Below are 17,855 nucleotides of genomic sequence, written 5' to 3'. Positions count from 1 at the left end.
ATTTAGATTTGTTTAACACTTTTTTTGGTTACTGTATGATTCCATATGTGCTATTTCATAGTTTGGATGTCTTCGCTATTATTCTACAATGTAGAAAATAGCAAAAATAAAGAAAAACCCTTGAATGAGTAGGTGTGTCCACACTTTTGTCTGGTACTGTATATAAATATATATAAATATTTATTTCCAAAAAAATATATGGGTGATTGGAAATGATGAAGATACGTACATAGAAGCCAACATCTATCTGCAATATAGAAGCTGATCTACCCCTTTAAAAATAAAAACAATTGTTCAACGCAGAAACAAGAGACTTCCACCTTGAACAGGGATAATACCACAGTTAATTCAATCCATCCCTCTCTCTCTATCAGGTTTCAGGTAAGACCCAAGTGCAGACTGTGTCGAAGTAACAACGTTTATTGCAACAACAGGGGCAGGCAAACGACAGGTCAAGGCAGGCAGAGGTCGGTAATCCAGAGTAGCGAGGCCAAGGTACAGGACCTCAGGCAGGCCCAGGGACAGGTAAAGCAGAGGTCGGTAATCCAGAGTAGGGGTAAAGTCACAGGATGGTAGGCAGGCTCAGAGTCAGGACAGGCAAGGGTCAAAACCAGGAGGACGAGGAAAAAGAGAGCCTGCGGAAAAGCAAGCGCTGAGACAACCGGTGGTTGACTTGAACAAACAAGACAAACTGGCAGCAGACAGACAGAAAACACTGGTATAAATACCCAGGGGACAAGTGGGGAAGATTGGCGACACCTGGAGGGGGGTGGAGACAAGCACAAAAACAGGTGAAACGGATCAGGGCATGACACTTTCTCTCCCACTCCTTTCTCCCTCCATACCTCCCTCCCAGTCCAGAGTGCTTGTCTCTTCCATAAGGGTGGTGCCAAGTTGATTCTGTGTGGGCCCAGCTGGGACAAGATGTAGTCTCTGTACAACACTTTGGCTGATCCCAGAGTGGTGAGTCATTAACCAGCAGGGCTGATCCCAGAGTGGGGAGTCATGAACCAGCGGGGCTGATCCCAGAGTGGGGAGTCATGAACCAGCGGGGCTGATCCCAGAGTGGGGAGTCATGAACCAGCGGGGCTGATCCCAGAGTGGTGAGTCATTAACCAGCAGGGCTGATCCCAGAGTGGTGAGTCATTAACCAGCAGGGCTGATCCCAGAGTGGTGAGTCATTAACCAGCAGGGCTGATCCCAGAGTGGTGAGTCATTAACCAGCAGGGCTGATCCCAGAGTGGTGAGTCATTAACCAGCAGGGCTGATCCCAGAGTGGGGAGTCATTAACCAGCGGGGCTGATCCCAGAGTGGTGAGTCATTAACCAGCAGTGCTGATCCCAGAGTGGTGAGTCATTAACCAGCGGGGCTGATCCCAGAGTGGTGAGTCATTAACCAGCGGGGCTGATCCCAGAGTGGTGAGTCATTAACCAGCGGGGCTGATCCCAGAGTGGTGAGTCATTAACCAGCGGGGCTGATCCCAGAGTGGTGAGTCATTAACCAGCGGGGCTGATCCCAGAGTGGTGAGTCATTAACCAGCGGGGCTGATCCCAGAGTGGTGAGTCATTAACCAGCAGGGCTGATCCCAGAGTGGTGAGTCATTAACCAGCGGGGCTGAACCCAGAGTGGTGAGTCATTGACCAGCGGGGCTGAACCCCAGAGTGGTGAGTCATTGACCAGCGAGGCTGAACCCAGAGTGGTGAGTCATTGACCAACGAGGCTGAACCCAGAGTGGTGAGTCATTGACCAACGAGGCTGAACCCAGAGTGGTGAGTCATTGACCAGCGAGGCTGAACCCCAGAGTGGTGAGTCATTGACCAGCGAGGCTGAACCCAGAGTGGTGAGTCATTGACCAACGAGGCTGAACCCAGAGTGGTGAGTCATTGACCAACGAGGCTGAACCCAGAGTGGTGAGTCATTGACCAGCTGATCCCAGAGCTGAAGTCATTAACCAGCAGGGCTGATCCCAGAGTGGGTGAGTCATTGAGTCATTGGTGAGTCATTAGCAGGGTGGTGAGTCATTAACCAGCAGGGCTGACCCCAGAGTGGTGAGTCATTGACCAGCAGGGGCTGAACCCAGAGTGGTGAGTCATTGACCAGCGGGCTGATCCCAGGGCTGAACCCAGAGTGGTGAGTCATTGACCATCTCCATCTCCCCTGGTCGAGTCATTCCCAGCAGGGCTGATCCCAGAGGACAGACAATGGCTGATCCCAGGTTATCCCAGGGCTGATCCCAGAGTGAGTCATTAACCAGCAGTGCTCATTAACCAGCAGGGCTGATCCCAGAGTGGTCCTGGGCAGGGCTGATCCCAGAGTCCGGGTGTCCCAGAGTGGGGAGTCATTAACCAGCAGGGCTGATCCCAGAGTGGGGAGTCACAGGGCAGAGCAGTGATCCCAGAGTGGGGAGTCATTAACCAGTGATCCCAGAGTGGAAAAGCAGGGCTGACCCATATGTCATCAACACCAACACTAGAAAGGGGGAGATATGATGATGAGCAAACCAGACTGATCCCAGAGTGTTATGGAGTGATCCCAGGTGAATTAACCAGTGATCCCAGAGTGTGACACCCACCAGCCTTCATTAACCAGCTGATTGGCGCCCAGCAGGGCTGATCCCAGAGTGTCATTGACCAGCGACTGAACCCAGGTGTTCAGCGTTTGCCGGCCTAGCTGCTGCCGAACCTGCCAGCGGGGCTGAACCCCAGGGTGGCAAAAGCCTTTCTCTCATCAATCCCAGAGTGGAGTCATTGTCCAGCGAGGCTGAACCCAGTCATCACAACACAAACCTGCTTCTTATCAAGTTTTATGCCCCACTCTGTCACATGTATAGGACAGACAATATACCCCTCTCTGTCATTTGTATTTGTCGGTCATTGTATCACACCAACACTAGAAAGGGGAGATTGTTTTCCTGAGAGGTTAATCTTTGGCTCCTACTATTTCCTTTGCCGAGGAATCTCAAAAGCCTCTCTCATCACCCTATTTCTCTGAGAGGAATCTCTCCTAATATATCCTGAGAGGAATCTCTCCTACTATTTCCTGAGAGAAATCTCTCCTAATATTTCCTGAGAGGAATCTCTCCTAATATTTCCTGAGAGGAATCTCTCCTACTATTTCCTGAGAGGAATCTCTCCTACTATTTCCTGAGAGGAATCTCTCCTACTATTTCCTGAGAGGAATCTCTCCTTATATTTCCTGAGAGGAATCTCTCCTAATATTTCCTGAGAGGAATCTCTCCTAATATTTCCTGAGAGGAATCTCTCCTACTATTTCCTGAGAGGAATCTCTCCTACTATTTCCTGAGAGGAATCTCTCCTACTATTTCATGAGAGGAATCTCTCCTACTATTTCCTGAGAGGAATCTTTCCTACTATTTCCTGAGAGGAATCTCTCCTATTATTTCCTGAGAGGAATCTCTCCTATTTCCTGAGAGGAATCTCTCCTACTATTTCCTGAGCACTTTATTATTTAGCACTTTGGAGCTTTAATAAATTCAGTATTTCTAAACCTGCGACTGCCTCCACCTCTCTACTTGTGACAGTGTAAGAGGAGTTTAAAGTTAGGGTAAGAGGTTAAATAATCATTTATTTCTAGCACTAGCAAGCGCCAGCTGTCTTTAGAACTTCACACCCATGTTGCTATTGTATTGCTTAATGTAAAGTTGTCCTAACAGTATAAAGTCCCTCTCCTGTCCTTGCTTCTCTCATCCATATGTTATTTTCATTTTGCATCCCTCTTTCCTCTGCTCAGACATTCCCTCCCAAGCTGGTGCTGCTGGACTTCAGTGACAAGGACAGTATGCCTGAGGTGGTGGATGAGGTGGTGGAGTGCTGCAGCTGTGTGGATGTCCCGGTGTGTAACAGCAACACGAAGCTGAAGGCCCCCGTACACACCGTCTCACTTGAGCTGGACAGGAACATCATGGACATCAACTACCACCAGCACATTGGCCAAAGGTAAGAAGGAAAATACAGTAACACGTTGTTTGAGTTGCAGGTGATTGATTCAGTTATTGATTGAATTACTGATTGATTGATGCTGCAGTTGATTGATTCAGTTATTGATTGAATTACTGATTGATTGATGCTGCAGTTGATTGATTCAGTTATTGATTGAATTACTGATTGATTGATGCTGCAGTTGATTGATTCAGTTATTGATTGAATTACTGATTGATTGATGCTGCAGGTGATTGATTCAGTTATTGATTGAATTACTGATTGATTGATGCTGCAGTTGATTGATTCATTTATTGATTGAATTACTGATTGATTGATGCTGCAGTTGATTGATTCAGTTATTGATTGAATTACTGATTGATTGATTGATGCTGCAGGTGATTTATTCAGTTATTGATTGAATTACTGATTGATTGATGCTGCAGTTGATTGATTCAGTTATTGATTGAATTACTGATTGATTGATGCTGCAGGTGATTGATTCAGTTATTGATTGAATTACTGATTGATTGATGCTGCAGGTGATTGATTCAGTTATTGATTGAATTACTGATTGATTGATGCTGCAGGTGTCCTTACAGCTATGATCTCTAGGAGGTCCGGTCACATTCTATTGGTCAACAGCATCCGGGGAGGACTGGTTCCACTTCAGAACCTCCTGTATGGATGTTTTACATAGTTCCCCTTTAGAACCTCCTGTATGGATGTTTTACATAGTTCCCCTTTAGAACCTCCTATATGGATGTTTTACATACTTCCCCTTTAGAACCTCCTGTATGGATGTTTTACATAGTTCCCCTTTAGAACCTCCTATATGGATGTATTACATACTTCCCCTTTAGAACCTCCTGTATGGATGGATTACATAGTTCCATGCCTTTGCCAAACGTTACACCACCCTACTAGCGTCAAAACTCACTTGTTTGGCTCTCACTTTAAATATAATTGTTTCTATTGGATATGCAGTGCAAGCATTCTTTTACTGCCTGCAAGCCGAGGTGGAGGAGTATAGGACACTAGTCAGCACATTTTGGCCACACCTTCATCAACGCAGCTGCCCGCTCCAAGTCCCCTGCTAAACCTCAGAAGAACCAGTTTGCATGTAAGTACACACATACACCGTACTGTACATGCACCATACTGTACAGACACCATACTGAACAGACACCATACTGAACAGACACCATACTGTACAGACACCATACTGAACAGACACCATACTGAACAGACACCATACTGAACAGACACCATACTGAACAGACACCATACTGAACAGACACCATACTGTACAGACACCATACTGAACAGACACCATACTGAACAGACACCATACTGAACAGACACCATACTGAACAGACACCATACTGAACAGACACCATACTGTACAGACACCATACTGAACAGACACCATACTGAACAGACACCATACTGAACAGACACCATACTGAACATGCACCGTACTGTACAGACACCATACTGAACAGACACCATACTGAACAGACACCATACTGAACAGACACCATACTGAACAGACACCATACTGAACAGACACCATACTGAACAGACACCATACTGAACATGCACCATACTGTACAGACACCATACTGAACAGACACCATACTGAACAGACACCATACTGAACAGACACCATACTGAACAGACACCATACTGAACATGCACCATACTGAACATGCACCATACTGAACAGACACCATACTGTACAGACACCATACTGTACAGACACCATACTGAACAGACACCATACTGAACAGACACCATACTGAACATGCACCATACTGAACATGCACCATACTGAACATACACCATACTGAACAGACACCATACTGAACAGACACCATACTGTACAGACACCATACTGTACAGACACCATACTGTACATGCACCATACTGAACATGCACCATACTGTACAGACACCATACTGTACAGACACCATACTGTACAGACACCATACTGAACATGCACCATACTGAACAGACACCAGACTGAACATGCACCATACTGAACATGCACCGTACTGAACATGCACCATACTGAACAGACAGTGTACTGAATAGACAGCTCTCTCTGTCTAGTGTCTCCAAACACATGCATACTGTATGCACCTACTGGTTTCCAAACAAAAGGAGGGTGTGGCAGTATGTGAGTAGACAAATATACAAATATACATTCATAGACTTCAGTCTAGAAAGACGTTCAGTAAAATCATTAGGCTATATGGTATATGTTTTGAGTTTAAAAATTATATATTCATTCTGGACATTCTGAGGTCTCCTTCTCTCCTCAGTTGGCGTGCACCGGGACGATCTGGCCAATGAGATTGTGTGAACAGTGAGCAGGAAAAATAAATACGTTCTGCTGGCCACGCCCATCCCCAGGGTCACTCGCTACCTCCTCTCCTTCTTCCCCTCGTTCTTCTTTGTCACGGTTGCCGGGGGCGCGAAGGACTCTGTTATGGAAGAACAGATGCAGTAGAAGGAAGGAAGGAGAGAAGAAGAGAGTAGAAGGGAAGAGAGAGAACGTAAGAAGGATAATAGAAGGTATAGCATATTACAGCACAGTTCAATACAATGTAATCTAACCCATCAGGGTAGAAGCATATAGTCTACATGTCCACGGCCTCTGATGACATTGCAGTTCGCCTTTGTTCCTGTAGGTGGCAGCATTTAACTGTTCTTGTATTCTTACAATGTGCCTGTGCCAAACGTTACACCACCCCTACCACTATCAAGATTCACTTGTTTGTCTCTCACTTTAAATATAGTTGTTTCTATTGGTTATTTCAGTGTGTAGACTAGCCACATTATATGGCCTCATGTGAAGATGTAGTTCGGTAGGTGATGGTTGTCTTTTCATTTGACATTATTCTTTATCCAATACACTTGTCTGCCTGAATGACTTTATTTGTCTTTTTACAGAAAACATTTCTGTAAATATTTGGTTGACTTCATTTATATTTCAACGCTATTGCATATGGCACTAATGTCGAGCAATAATACAGACTTGGGATTGATTTTGTTTACAACTTGGGGCTGCAGGTAGCCTAGTGGTTAGAGCATTGGGCCAGTAACCAAAAGGTTGGTAGATTGAATCCCTGGGCTGACAAGGTAAAAATCTGTTATTCTGCCCCTGAACAAGGCAGGTCGTCAGTGTAAATTAGAATTTGTTCTTAACTGGCTTACCTAGTTAAATAAAAAAATACAACATGCACACATGTGACCACCATGTCTGGGATGACCCCTCCCTTGCGTGCACACACAAAGCATTGTGATGACCCCTCCCTGTGAAATTGTCATGCAAATTAAGTAGTCAGAAAGAAGGTTGGGCATCCACTAGTTTAGTGGATCCATGTCTGTGACATGTTGTCTATGTTAATTATAAATTAAAATCATACCCCCCAAAAAAACATTTAGTCCGAGACTGAGGTTGTCATCTCCAAGCCTGTGTGTGCTGTATTCAAGTGTGTGTGTGTGTGTGTGTGTGTGTGTGTGTGTGTGTGTGTGTGTGTGTGTGTGTGTGTGTGTGTGTGTGTGTGTGTATCCGTATTTAAGTGTGTGCATGTGTCCCAGTCTGAGGTCCAGCTGGTCTGCAGGTCTCTCTCCCTAGGGAACCCTCTTCTCTCCCTCTGTCCTGGAGAGGAATCTAACTCTGACACACACATGAATAAATGCAACTCGCTGATAGACCAGAGGGATGTATTTGAGTGATCAGCTGGACCTTCCAAATTGGCCTTTTAATCTGCAGTATTTACATCTGTCATGTAAGGATGGTGGAATTATCTATGTTTTATTGTATGCAATAAAGGTTATACAATTCACTTATCCATGTTTCATGAGTGAGAGTGGATCATGTATGAAGAATTAAATGACATACATGTATAGACATTATGGAGAGTATGTGGATAGAATATGTAGTATAGCTGAAGAATACATCGGATGTAGTGGTATATTGAATAGTGGAAGTAGTGGAATATTGAATACGCTATACAAATAGAAACATAAATTTAAAATGCAGAGACTTATTGAGTGTTTTTGAAGTGACAGGTTGGCGCGAAATCTGTAGCCTATCTACGCTGCACTGTATCAACATAAAAGCAGTCATAATGACCAAGATTCAGCAGGAGGCAGGCAGATAGCGGTGCCAATGATTTTGGGATTTATTTACACAGAGATGATGTTTCAAAGATGAAGTTGACAGGCTATTTACAAATATATGTATATACAAAATATTGACTTCAAAAGGTCAGCATTCAAAGAAGAAAAACTCTCCTCAGGTCAAATCTGTTTTAACCAATAAACCATAGGCGGTGTCTACCAGGCTCAAATACAGCCTCCCCTGAATTACCCAAAAGTGAACTAACTACAAGAACATCCTCAAAACCGTCACATAAATACATTTGTGAGCTCTCCAAACAACGTTTCCACTTGGAGAATGAGAATGGTATGAATGTATATTATATTTACTGAATAATCAACATTTCCGTAACCAAACATTCGAAATGAATGGGGTAAAATGTTCGTTTCGGTGCAATTTTATAAATGCTTACAGATAATTTGTTCTTTAGACATGGTGGGATCTTTTTGTGTCTGTAAAACTAAATGCACAAGCATTTCGCTAACCCGCATTAAAATCTGCTAACCATGTGTATGTGACAAATAACATTAGATTTCATTTGATATAGTGACCATCATTTGGAAGTAACCTCCTCCTCTCACTACGACTCGGGGAATACATGCAGTTTATTAGGCTACATATTATATAAATGATGATTAACTTCACAATAGTGAAGTAGTGCACTGTGAACCTCATGCACCTTTCCAATAAATATCAAGGTTCTTACTCTGGTGACTTGACGATCGATGCTAGTTTAACAGGTGTTGTGCCGAAAAGCTCCCCCCTGCCAGAATCTATGTTTAATATTAAAAAAAACATACATTCATTATTAATTTCGGTTGACAAGCCTGACGTGAAGTTTATTCTATAGAAAGTATTTGACTCTGGTGTGTGTCGTAGAAAATATTTGACTCGAGCCACAAAATTAAGGAAATTAGAAGAGGGGGGGATTTCGGCAAGGCCATTTTCTTGCCGCTTGTTTCCTTTCGGGCAATAGTACAGAGTAGGACCGGAAACATTTTACAGCGAATAAGGAAGCGAACTAGCCGGCTAGCAGTCATGTCGAGCAAAAATATATTTCAGACAGAGTTATCCCACATTATGGGGTTATACGTTGAAACAACTGTTAGGGAGATGGAGAGACTCCTCGACGAGTGTGCTGCTGTTTTGGAGAATGAAGAGAATAGTTTACTGAAGAGAGAAATGGAGCGTGTGAATACAACCAACACGGTGAGTCCATCATTAGCCCTACTGCCGCCAGTATTATTAATATTATTCCTTACGTCGTTTGTAATTTGTTTGTAATACGTTATCCGTATTTCAGTCAGTTGTTCTCAATCTTTCAGATGAAATTTGCGTCATTCGTGGAAGTGTTGAGTGAAGGCTTGATGGAGAAAATATCCCTGCTGATGATGGTGGACGAAACGGAGGTAAAAACTGTGGAGAAGACTGGTGGAGGTGGTGAAGATGGGCGCTTCATTCGGGAACTAGCAACACAAAAAGTAGCAGTAGAGGGTGAGTAGCTTTTATTTAGATTTTTGTATTTATTGTTGGGTGTTCCAAGTACCCATTTCAAACATAACATTTCCGTTTCCTGTGTAAATTCAATGATATCATGACAGTGTTTTACTCTTCTTTTTTTTTCAACAATCAGATGATTTATCTTAGTGTTTTTTTTCTGCATGTGCACAGCAACAACCAAGATGACCCTCTCTGTTACAGATGTGGTGTCTTCTTCTTGGTCTGATCATCAGGAGGAGGACCTTGACCCCTTGTCCTCACCTTCATCGGACGAGGAATGCCTGGTTGAGGTTGATCCCAGTCAGCATGCTGACCCATCTGCATCAGACCCAGATAAACAAGGCCCAGCTCGGGATGGAGAGGATGTCCAATGTGGGGATTCTGGACCCCTCACCTGTTCCCATTGTGGAAAATGTTTCAGGAAGAAAGGGTTTCTGACGAGACACATTCAGTCCCGTAAAAAACCCTACAGCTGTTCTCCGTGTAGGAAAGGTTTTGATCTGGCCAAACAGCTTGAGGAGCATTCTGTTAAACCACGCATAGAGAACACCTTCAGTTGTAACGACTGCAGTGCGGTGTTTCACCGTAAATGTACTTTGCAGTCCCACTTGAAGGGTCACCTAATGGAGGAAACGGTCACATGTACAGTTTGTGAAAGAAAGTTTCTAGGGGAAAAAAGACTGGAGTTGCACAAGTGCAATGGACGGAAAATATTCAGCTGCTCATCCTGCCCGGAGATCTTAAAGACCAGGGAAGGGTTGTCTTATCGTGAGGAGACTCATTCAGAGGAGAGGAAATATAGCTGTGAAACATGCAGCAAAACGTTCTTAACCACTGTGTCCTTAAAAACCCATATGATGTCTCATAAAGAGAAGGATCATAGTTGTACTGTATGTAGCCAACATTTCAGCCATGCACCTGCTCTCAGAAAGCATATGTTGGTCACCCATCCTGGAGAAATGCCTGAAAAACATTGCATCTGCAGTGTGTGTGGTAGATGTTTCACCAAAAGGAACAATCTGTATAAACACATGAGGACACACAAGGAAGAGAGGCCTTTTTCTTGCCACATTTGTGGCAAGAAGTTTAATTCTTCTGGTAATCTCAGCAGACACAATAGAACTCACACGGGTCAGAAATTGTATTCCTGTGACCTTTGTGACAAAAGCTTTACCCAGTCCGGAACCCTGAAGACTCATAAACTAAACGCTCACACTGAAGGTGAAGAAAAGCCTTCTTTCAAGTGTGAGATTTGCGGGGATGTTTGTTCAAGTCGTTATACTCTAAAGAATCATATGGTCACTCACACAGGGAAGAAACCCTATCATTGTAGCGTGTGTGGCAAAGGTTTCTTTAGCAATCATCTTCTTAAAGTTCACATTCACATTCACACAGGGGAGAAACCCTTTGAGTGTGATCAATGTGGGAAGAGGTTCAGTCAGAAAAGTCATCTAAAATATCACGAGCGTGTGCACACTGGTGTCAAAGCATTCGTGTGCGGCGTGTGTGGGAAGGCCTATGCTAATAGACAGAATCTGAAACTCCACAAGTGCAGCATTTCTGCAAAACTGTAGTTCTTTAGCGCCACAGCTAATTAACCATTTTAATTTTTTTCAATTGGACTCGTTCATTCATGTTCCTCCATTGTGAAGTGAAAATACAGAGGATCAATCTAAGGAAAATGATTGGTTGTTCCTGTTGTCATGACTGCTCCATTCTGTGTCCTAGCGCCAGACAGACGGTGCAGTAGCTTGCTCTTTATCGCAATGTCACTGTGGGTCACTGTGAATGTATTGATCCTGCTGATTCTAATAAGAGACCTTTCATATTGTTGGAGTCTCTTATTGATTATTTTTGTTCTGTACTCATTATCAATCAATATTTCAGCTCAATTTCCAATGTCATCCAGTCGGCGTGTATTTTGTTTTACTGAGGTTATGAATTTAACTCTCTTAGGCTGATGTCTTGTTTGCTTTGTTATCTAGATGATAGCAATGTTTTCCTGCTTAAATATATATATTTTTATTTTTTGACAATCAACAGAGAAATCAGATGACAGCATTAGTGATTTTTACCCCAGTGTCATTGGTTAGGCTTTAAAGTATTATTTGTAAATAATGCATAAACCAATTATTCTTTTTATTCATTTATCCTTCAAGTCACACTGTATTGAGTTATCTCTCGCAGCGTGTTATGAGTACAATGGGATTCTATAAGATCTCTGGCAACATATTATACTGAACAAAAATATAAACGTGACATGTAATGTGTTGGTCCCATGTTTCATAAGCTGAAATAAAAGATCCCAGAAATGTTCCATGTGCACAAAAAGCGTATTTATCTCAAATTTTGTGCACAAATTTGTTTACGTCCCTGTTAGTCAGCATTTCACCTTTGCCAAGATAATCCATCCACCTGACAGGTGTGGCATATCAAGAAGCTGATTAAACAGATGATTCCACAGGTGCACCTTGTACTGGGGACAATAAAAGGCCACTCTAAAATGTGCAGTTTTGTCACACAACACAATGCCTCAGATATCTCATGTTTTGAGGGAATGTCCACCAGAGATGTTACCAGAGAATTGAGTGTTAATTTCTATACCAGAAGCCGTCTCCAAATGTCATTTTAGAGAATTTGGCCAGCTGGCCTCACAACCATGTGTAAACTCGCCATCCCATGACCTCCACATCCGGCTTCTTCACCTGTGGGATCGTCTGAGACAAGCCATCCGGACAGCTGATGAAAATGTGGATTTGCACAAACTGAAGAATTTCTGCACAAACTGTCAGAAACCGTCTCAGGGAAGCTCATCTGCATGCTCGTCGTCCTCACCAGGGTCTTGACCTGACTGCAGTTCGCCGTCATGACCGACTTCAGTGGGAAAATGCTCACATTCGATGGTCACTGACACGCTGGAGAAGTGTGCTCTTCATGGATGAATCCCGATTTCAACTGTACCGGGCAGAGTGTGTCGTGTGGGTGAGTGGATTGCTGATGTCAACGTTGTGAACAGAGCACCGCATGGTGGCGGGGGGGTTATGGTATGGGCAGGCATAAGCTACGGACAACACACAATTGCATTTTATGTTGCAATGATCTGTACACAATTCATGGAAGATGAACATTTCCCAGTTCTTCCATGGCCTCCATACTCAGCAGACATCTCACCTATTTGAGCATGTTTGGGATGCTCTGGATCGAAGTCTACCACAGCATGTTCCAGTTCCCGCCAATATCCAGAAACTTTGAACAGCCATTGAAGAGGAGGTGGGACAACAATCAACAGCCTGATCAACTCTATGTGAAGGAGATGTGCTGCGCTGCATGAGGCAGATGGTCGTCACACCAGATACTGACTGGTTTTCTGATTTTACGCCCCTCACTTTTTCTTAAAGATACAGTATCTGTAACCAACAGATGCGTATCTGTATTCCAGTGGAGGCTGCTGAGGTGAGGATTGCTCATATTAATGGCTGAAACTGAGCAAATGTAAACCATGTATTTGATACAATTTCGCTCTAGCCATTACCACAAGATCGTCCTCCCCAATTAAGTTGCCACCAACCTCCTGTGCTGTGTTCCCAGTCATGTGATTAGGGACAGAGATTAGGGCCTAATTAATTTATTTCAATTGACTGATTTCCTTATATGAACTGCAACTCAGTAAAAATCTTTGAAATTGTGGCACATTGCATTTATATTATTGAATAGAAGGGCCACTGAGCTGGGAAACCTGGTTAGAGTGTAGGGACAGCAGGTAGCCTAATGGTTAGAGTGTAGGGGGGGCAGGTAACCTAGTGGTTAGAGTGTAGGGGGGCAGGTAACCTAGTGGTTAGAGTGTAGGGGGGGCAGGTAACCTAGTGGTTAGAGTGTAGGGGCGGCAGGTAGCCTAGTGGTTAGAGTGTAGGGACGGCAGGTAACCTAGTGGTTAGAGTGTAGGGACGGCAGGTAACCTAGTGGTTAGAGTGTAGGGACGGCAGGTAGCCTAGTGGTTAGAGTGTAGGGACGGCAGGCAGCCTAGTGGTTAGAGTGTAGGGACTGCAGGTAGCCTAGTGGTTAGAGAGTAGGGACGGCAGGTAGCCTAGTGGTTAGAGAGTAGGGACGGCAGGCAGCCTAATGGTTAGTGTAGGGACGGAAGGTAGCCTAGTGGTTAGAGTGTAGGGGCGGCAGGCAGCCTAGTGGTTAGAGTGTAGGGACGGCAGGCAGCCTAGTGGTTAGAGTGTAGGGACGGCAGGTAGCCTAGTGGTTAGAGTGTAGGGGCGGCAGGCAGCCTAATGGTTAGTGTAGGGACGGCAGGTAGTCTAATGGTTAGAGTGTAGGGGCGGCAGGCAGCCTAGTGGTTAGAGTGTAGGGACGGCAGGTAGCCTAGTGGTTAGAGTGTAGGGACGGCAGGTAGCCTAGTGGTTAGAGTGTAGGGACGGCAGGTAGCCTAGTGGTTAGAGTGTAGGGACGGCAGGTAGACTAGTGGTTAGAGTGTAGGGACGACAGGTAGCCTAGTGGTTAGAGTGTAGGGACGGCAGGCAGCCTAGTGGTTAGAGTGTAGGGACGGCAGGCAGCCTAGTGGTTAGAGTGTAGGGACGGCAGGTAGCCTAGTGGTTAGAGTGTAGGGACGGCAGGTAGCCTAGTGGTTAGAGTGTAGGGACGGCAGGTAGACTAGTGGTTAGAGTGTAGGGACGGCAGGTAGTCTAATGGTTAGAGTGTAGGGACGGCAGGCAGCCTAATGGTTAGAGTGTAGGGACGGCAGGCAGCCTAATGGTTAGAGCGTAGGGACGGCAGGTAGTCTAATGGTTAGAGTGTAGGGGCGGCAGGCAGCCTAGTGGTTAGAGTGTAGGGACGGCAGGTAACCTAGTGGTTAGAGTGTAGGGACGGCAGGTAGCCTAGTGGTTAGAGTGTAGGGACGGCAGGTAGCCTAGTGGTTAGAGTGTAGGGACGGCAGGCAGCCTAGTGGTTAGAGTGTAGGGACGGCAGGCAGCCTAGTGGTTAGAGTGTAGGGACGGCAGGCAGCCTAGTGGTTAGAGTGTAGGGACGGCAGGTAGCCTAGTGGTTAGAGTGTAGGGACGGCAGGTAGACTAGTGGTTAGAGTGTAGGGACGGCAGGTAGCCTAGTGGTTAGAGTGTAGGGACGGCAGGCAGCCTAGTGGTTAGAGTGTAGGGACGGCAGGTAGCCTAGTGGTTAGAGTGTAGGGACGGCAGGTAGACTAGTGGTTAGAGTGTAGGGACGGCAGGTAGACTAGTGGTTAGAGTGTAGGGACGGCAGGTAGCCTAATGGTTACATTACATTGCATTTATATTATTGAATAGAAGGGCCACTGAGCTGGGAAGCTGGGAATAGGAAGCCTTGCAGCCTGTCTGAGTTGTACGATCTGATTTTCAAACCAGAAGGTCATCCTTAATAGGAACAAATATGATCAAATACAGACATCACCATGTCAAATCTGCAATAGCTCCAACAAACTAAATTCCTTTTGTTGTCAGTAACCTACTGACAACAAAAAGGCTGCCTGCCGTCCTACACTCCTTCTGTAGCTCAGTTGGTAGAGCATGGCGCTTGTATCGCCAGTTGTCAGTAAAAAGCCTGCTAAATGGCATGAGGTCTGCAGTAACCTACTGAGGTCTGCAGTAACCTACTGAGGTCTGCAGTAACCTACTGAGGTCTGCAGTAACCTACTGAGGTCTGCAGTAACCTACTGAGGTCTGCTCTGTTGTACTCTTCAAGGCTGTGTTTGGATTCATCAGCGTTGAATTGGTGCGACTCAGCCCAAAGTACAGTTGACTGACTGGGCCTGTCATAACGGACACAGTGCATTCGGAAAGTAAAAGTAAAATGCAAATTAATTACTTAAAAATCATACAATGTGATTTTCTGGATTTTTGTTTTAGATTCTGTCTCTCACAGTTGAAGTGTACCTGTGATAAAAATTACAGACCTCTACATGCTTTGTAAGTAGGAAAACCTGCAAATTTGGCAGTGTATCAAATACTTGTTCTCCCCACTATATATATATAGATATATAGATAGGTAGTCTGAGAGAGTGTGTGTATGTAGCCAGAACAGGGGGGGGGGACACATTATAACGTGACACCAGGTCATATTAAAGGTGAATCCAGAGGAGGACAAGCAGGGATTACCACCCATATCGCCACACTCCCTAATCTACCTAATCAGATAACAGATTTATCTGGGATAACAGACGTGTCGTGACCTCGTCTCCCCCTCCCTGAGCTCCTTGTAATTCTCTCTCTCTCCATGAGAGTAACATTATACAAGGCTAGCAGATGTGTTATGAGTCCCAGGAAATCAGGGCAGACATTTCAGCAGGTAGTAATCCTGTTCTAACTCTTAATGGAGATTAGTGAGCTCTGAGCCCTGAGCTTGGAACAGACATTAACCTGCTTTCTACTGGGGCTGCATGGGGTCCCACTGTGTGTGGGTTCATGTGGTGAGGTAGGTATGTGTATGTTGAATTGAAAATTATTCTATTCTATTCGTGTACCTAAAGAAAAGTGTTTAGTCCTGACCGATACTGGTCTCATGTGTTGGTCAAACGAGTCTAATCCATCCACTGTCACTAACCTAAAGAGGTTGGACTCTAGATTCTCTGGGTCTCTGGATCTTTTCACAGAAGTGCAGATCAGATAAGGTGATTAGTCTCTGCCCTACTGCAGCCTGGAGACTCAGCCATGATAACCTGGCAAAGGGCCTTATGGCCGATTAGGGTCAGCCTAGCCAATTAGCCTCCAGTCTGTCTCTGAGACTGAAGGAGATGACGTGGAGAGACATGGATCCGATGGGCTGATAGGAAGGATGGCCATCTACTGGAAGAGACGATGGCTTTATGAGGTCAGGGAGAAAGGTATATACTGAGCAAGGATGTAGGTAAGGAAGGATATATAAGGAAGGATGTGAGGAAGGAGGGATTTAAGGAAAGTTGGGGAGATATGAGGGATGGAAGGAAGGAAGGATATAAGGAAAGGATGTGAGGAACTACACTAGTTCTGCACTACATGGCCTAAAGTATGTGGACACGTGCTCGTCGAACATCTCATTCCAAAATCATGGGCATTAATATGGAGTTGGTCCCCCCTTTTCTGCTATAACAGCCTCCACTCTTCTTGGAAGGCTATCCACTAGATGTTCACTGGAACTAAGGGGCCAAGCCCGAACCATGAAAAACAGCCCCAGACAATTATTCCTCATCCACCACTCCAGCCGACGCTTGGCATTGCTCATGGTGATCTTAGGCTTGTGTGCGGCTGCTCGGTCATGGAAACCCATTTTATGAAGCTCCCGACGAACAGTTCTTGTGCACGGTAGTGGAACTCGTGAGTGTTGCAATCGAGCGATTCTTATGCGCTACGCCCTTTAGCTCTCAGCGGCCCTGTTCCGTTCTGTGAGCTTGTGTGGCCTACCACTTCGCAGCTGAGCCGTTGTTGCTCCTAAACACTTAAGAGTTGACCGGGGCCACTCTAGCAGGTCAGAAATTTAACGAACTGACTTGTTGGAAAGGTGGTATTCTATGGCGGTGCCACTTTGAAAGTTACCAAGCTCTTCAGTACGCGCCATTCTACTGCCAATGTTTGTCTATGGAGATTGCATGGCTGTGTGCTCGGTTTTATACACCTGTCAAACGGGTGTGGCTGAAATAACCGAATCCACTCATTTGAATTGGTGTCCACATACTTTAAGGACTGAATGCAAACTCAAGTTATGGTTCGGCCCATAGTAACGAACGACTTATGATTGTCATTCATTTATTCACTAAGAATATGATTGAATAAGCCAGCAAATTAGGAATGGCCCTTGGCTTTGTTCAAACAGAAACATCCCAGTTGATTGTTGGACCGTGACCTGTATTTCCCTACAACACAATGAGACCGCTACAGCGGATATGATTGGTTTGGAGAGGAATACACCTCCCTCATTATAAACCCCACCCATAAACACACAAGATGTGGATGACGGATGACAGGATCTACAGGGTAACCATGGACACGTTTATGGCTAAAAGCACACCCCCTTCCCCCCACAGTGGCATAAGAAGAGCTTATCCTTTCTTATCCTTTCCTTAAGTGTCTGGTTTTATCTCTTACCTCTTCACTTCACACCAGTTTCATCTGGTGCACACACACACACACACACACACACACACACACACACACACACACACACACACACACACACACAGTGTGTTTGGCACACTCTCTGAACCCTCTGTGAATCTCTAAAACTAATTCAGGTTA

At 44.9% G+C, this 17,855-nt stretch overlaps 1 protein-coding gene and 1 pseudogene across 2 annotated transcripts; both read left to right on the top strand.

Moving 5' to 3' along the window:
• The first annotated feature begins 212 nt into the window (after nucleotides 1-212).
• LOC127913591 (dehydrogenase/reductase SDR family member 7C-B-like) lies at nucleotides 213-6,453 on the top strand (annotated as a pseudogene).
• Nucleotides 6,454-8,884: 2,431 nt separating this feature from the next.
• Nucleotides 8,885-11,928, top strand: LOC118370342 (oocyte zinc finger protein XlCOF6-like). 2 transcript variants are annotated; one of them, XM_035755292.2, is made up of 3 exons: nucleotides 8,885-9,321; nucleotides 9,438-9,606; nucleotides 9,784-11,928. In XM_035755292.2, exons 1-3 carry the CDS (start codon nucleotides 9,151-9,153, stop codon nucleotides 11,184-11,186), a joined length of 1,743 nt encoding a protein of 580 aa, XP_035611185.1. In that variant the 5' UTR covers nucleotides 8,885-9,150; the 3' UTR covers nucleotides 11,187-11,928. The 2 variants fall into 2 exon arrangements, with proteins under 2 accessions (XP_035611185.1, XP_035611186.1); XM_035755293.2 differs by having other exon boundaries at nucleotides 8,887-9,321; nucleotides 9,814-11,928.
• The last annotated feature ends 5,927 nt before the right edge of the window (nucleotides 11,929-17,855 follow it).

The sequence above is a fragment of the Oncorhynchus keta genome, chromosome 3 (assembly GCF_023373465.1).
Source record: "Oncorhynchus keta strain PuntledgeMale-10-30-2019 chromosome 3, Oket_V2, whole genome shotgun sequence".
Lineage (NCBI taxonomy): Eukaryota > Metazoa > Chordata > Actinopteri > Salmoniformes > Salmonidae > Oncorhynchus > Oncorhynchus keta.
This window is presented reverse-complemented; position numbering and strand designations above follow the sequence as displayed.

What these genes read in the sequence shown, in the direction of transcription:
- LOC118370342 (XM_035755292.2), top strand. Translation starts at nt 9,151, where the DNA reads ATGTCGAGCAAAAATATATTTCAGACAGAGTTATCCCACATTATGGGG. An exon ending in GTGTGAATACAACCAACACG is followed by an intron (nt 9,322 to 9,437) that starts GTGAGTCCATCA and finishes TCAATCTTTCAG; the next exon opens with ATGAAATTTGCGTCATTCGT. An exon ending in ACAAAAAGTAGCAGTAGAGG is followed by an intron (nt 9,607 to 9,783) that starts GTGAGTAGCTTT and finishes GCATGTGCACAG; the next exon opens with CAACAACCAAGATGACCCTC.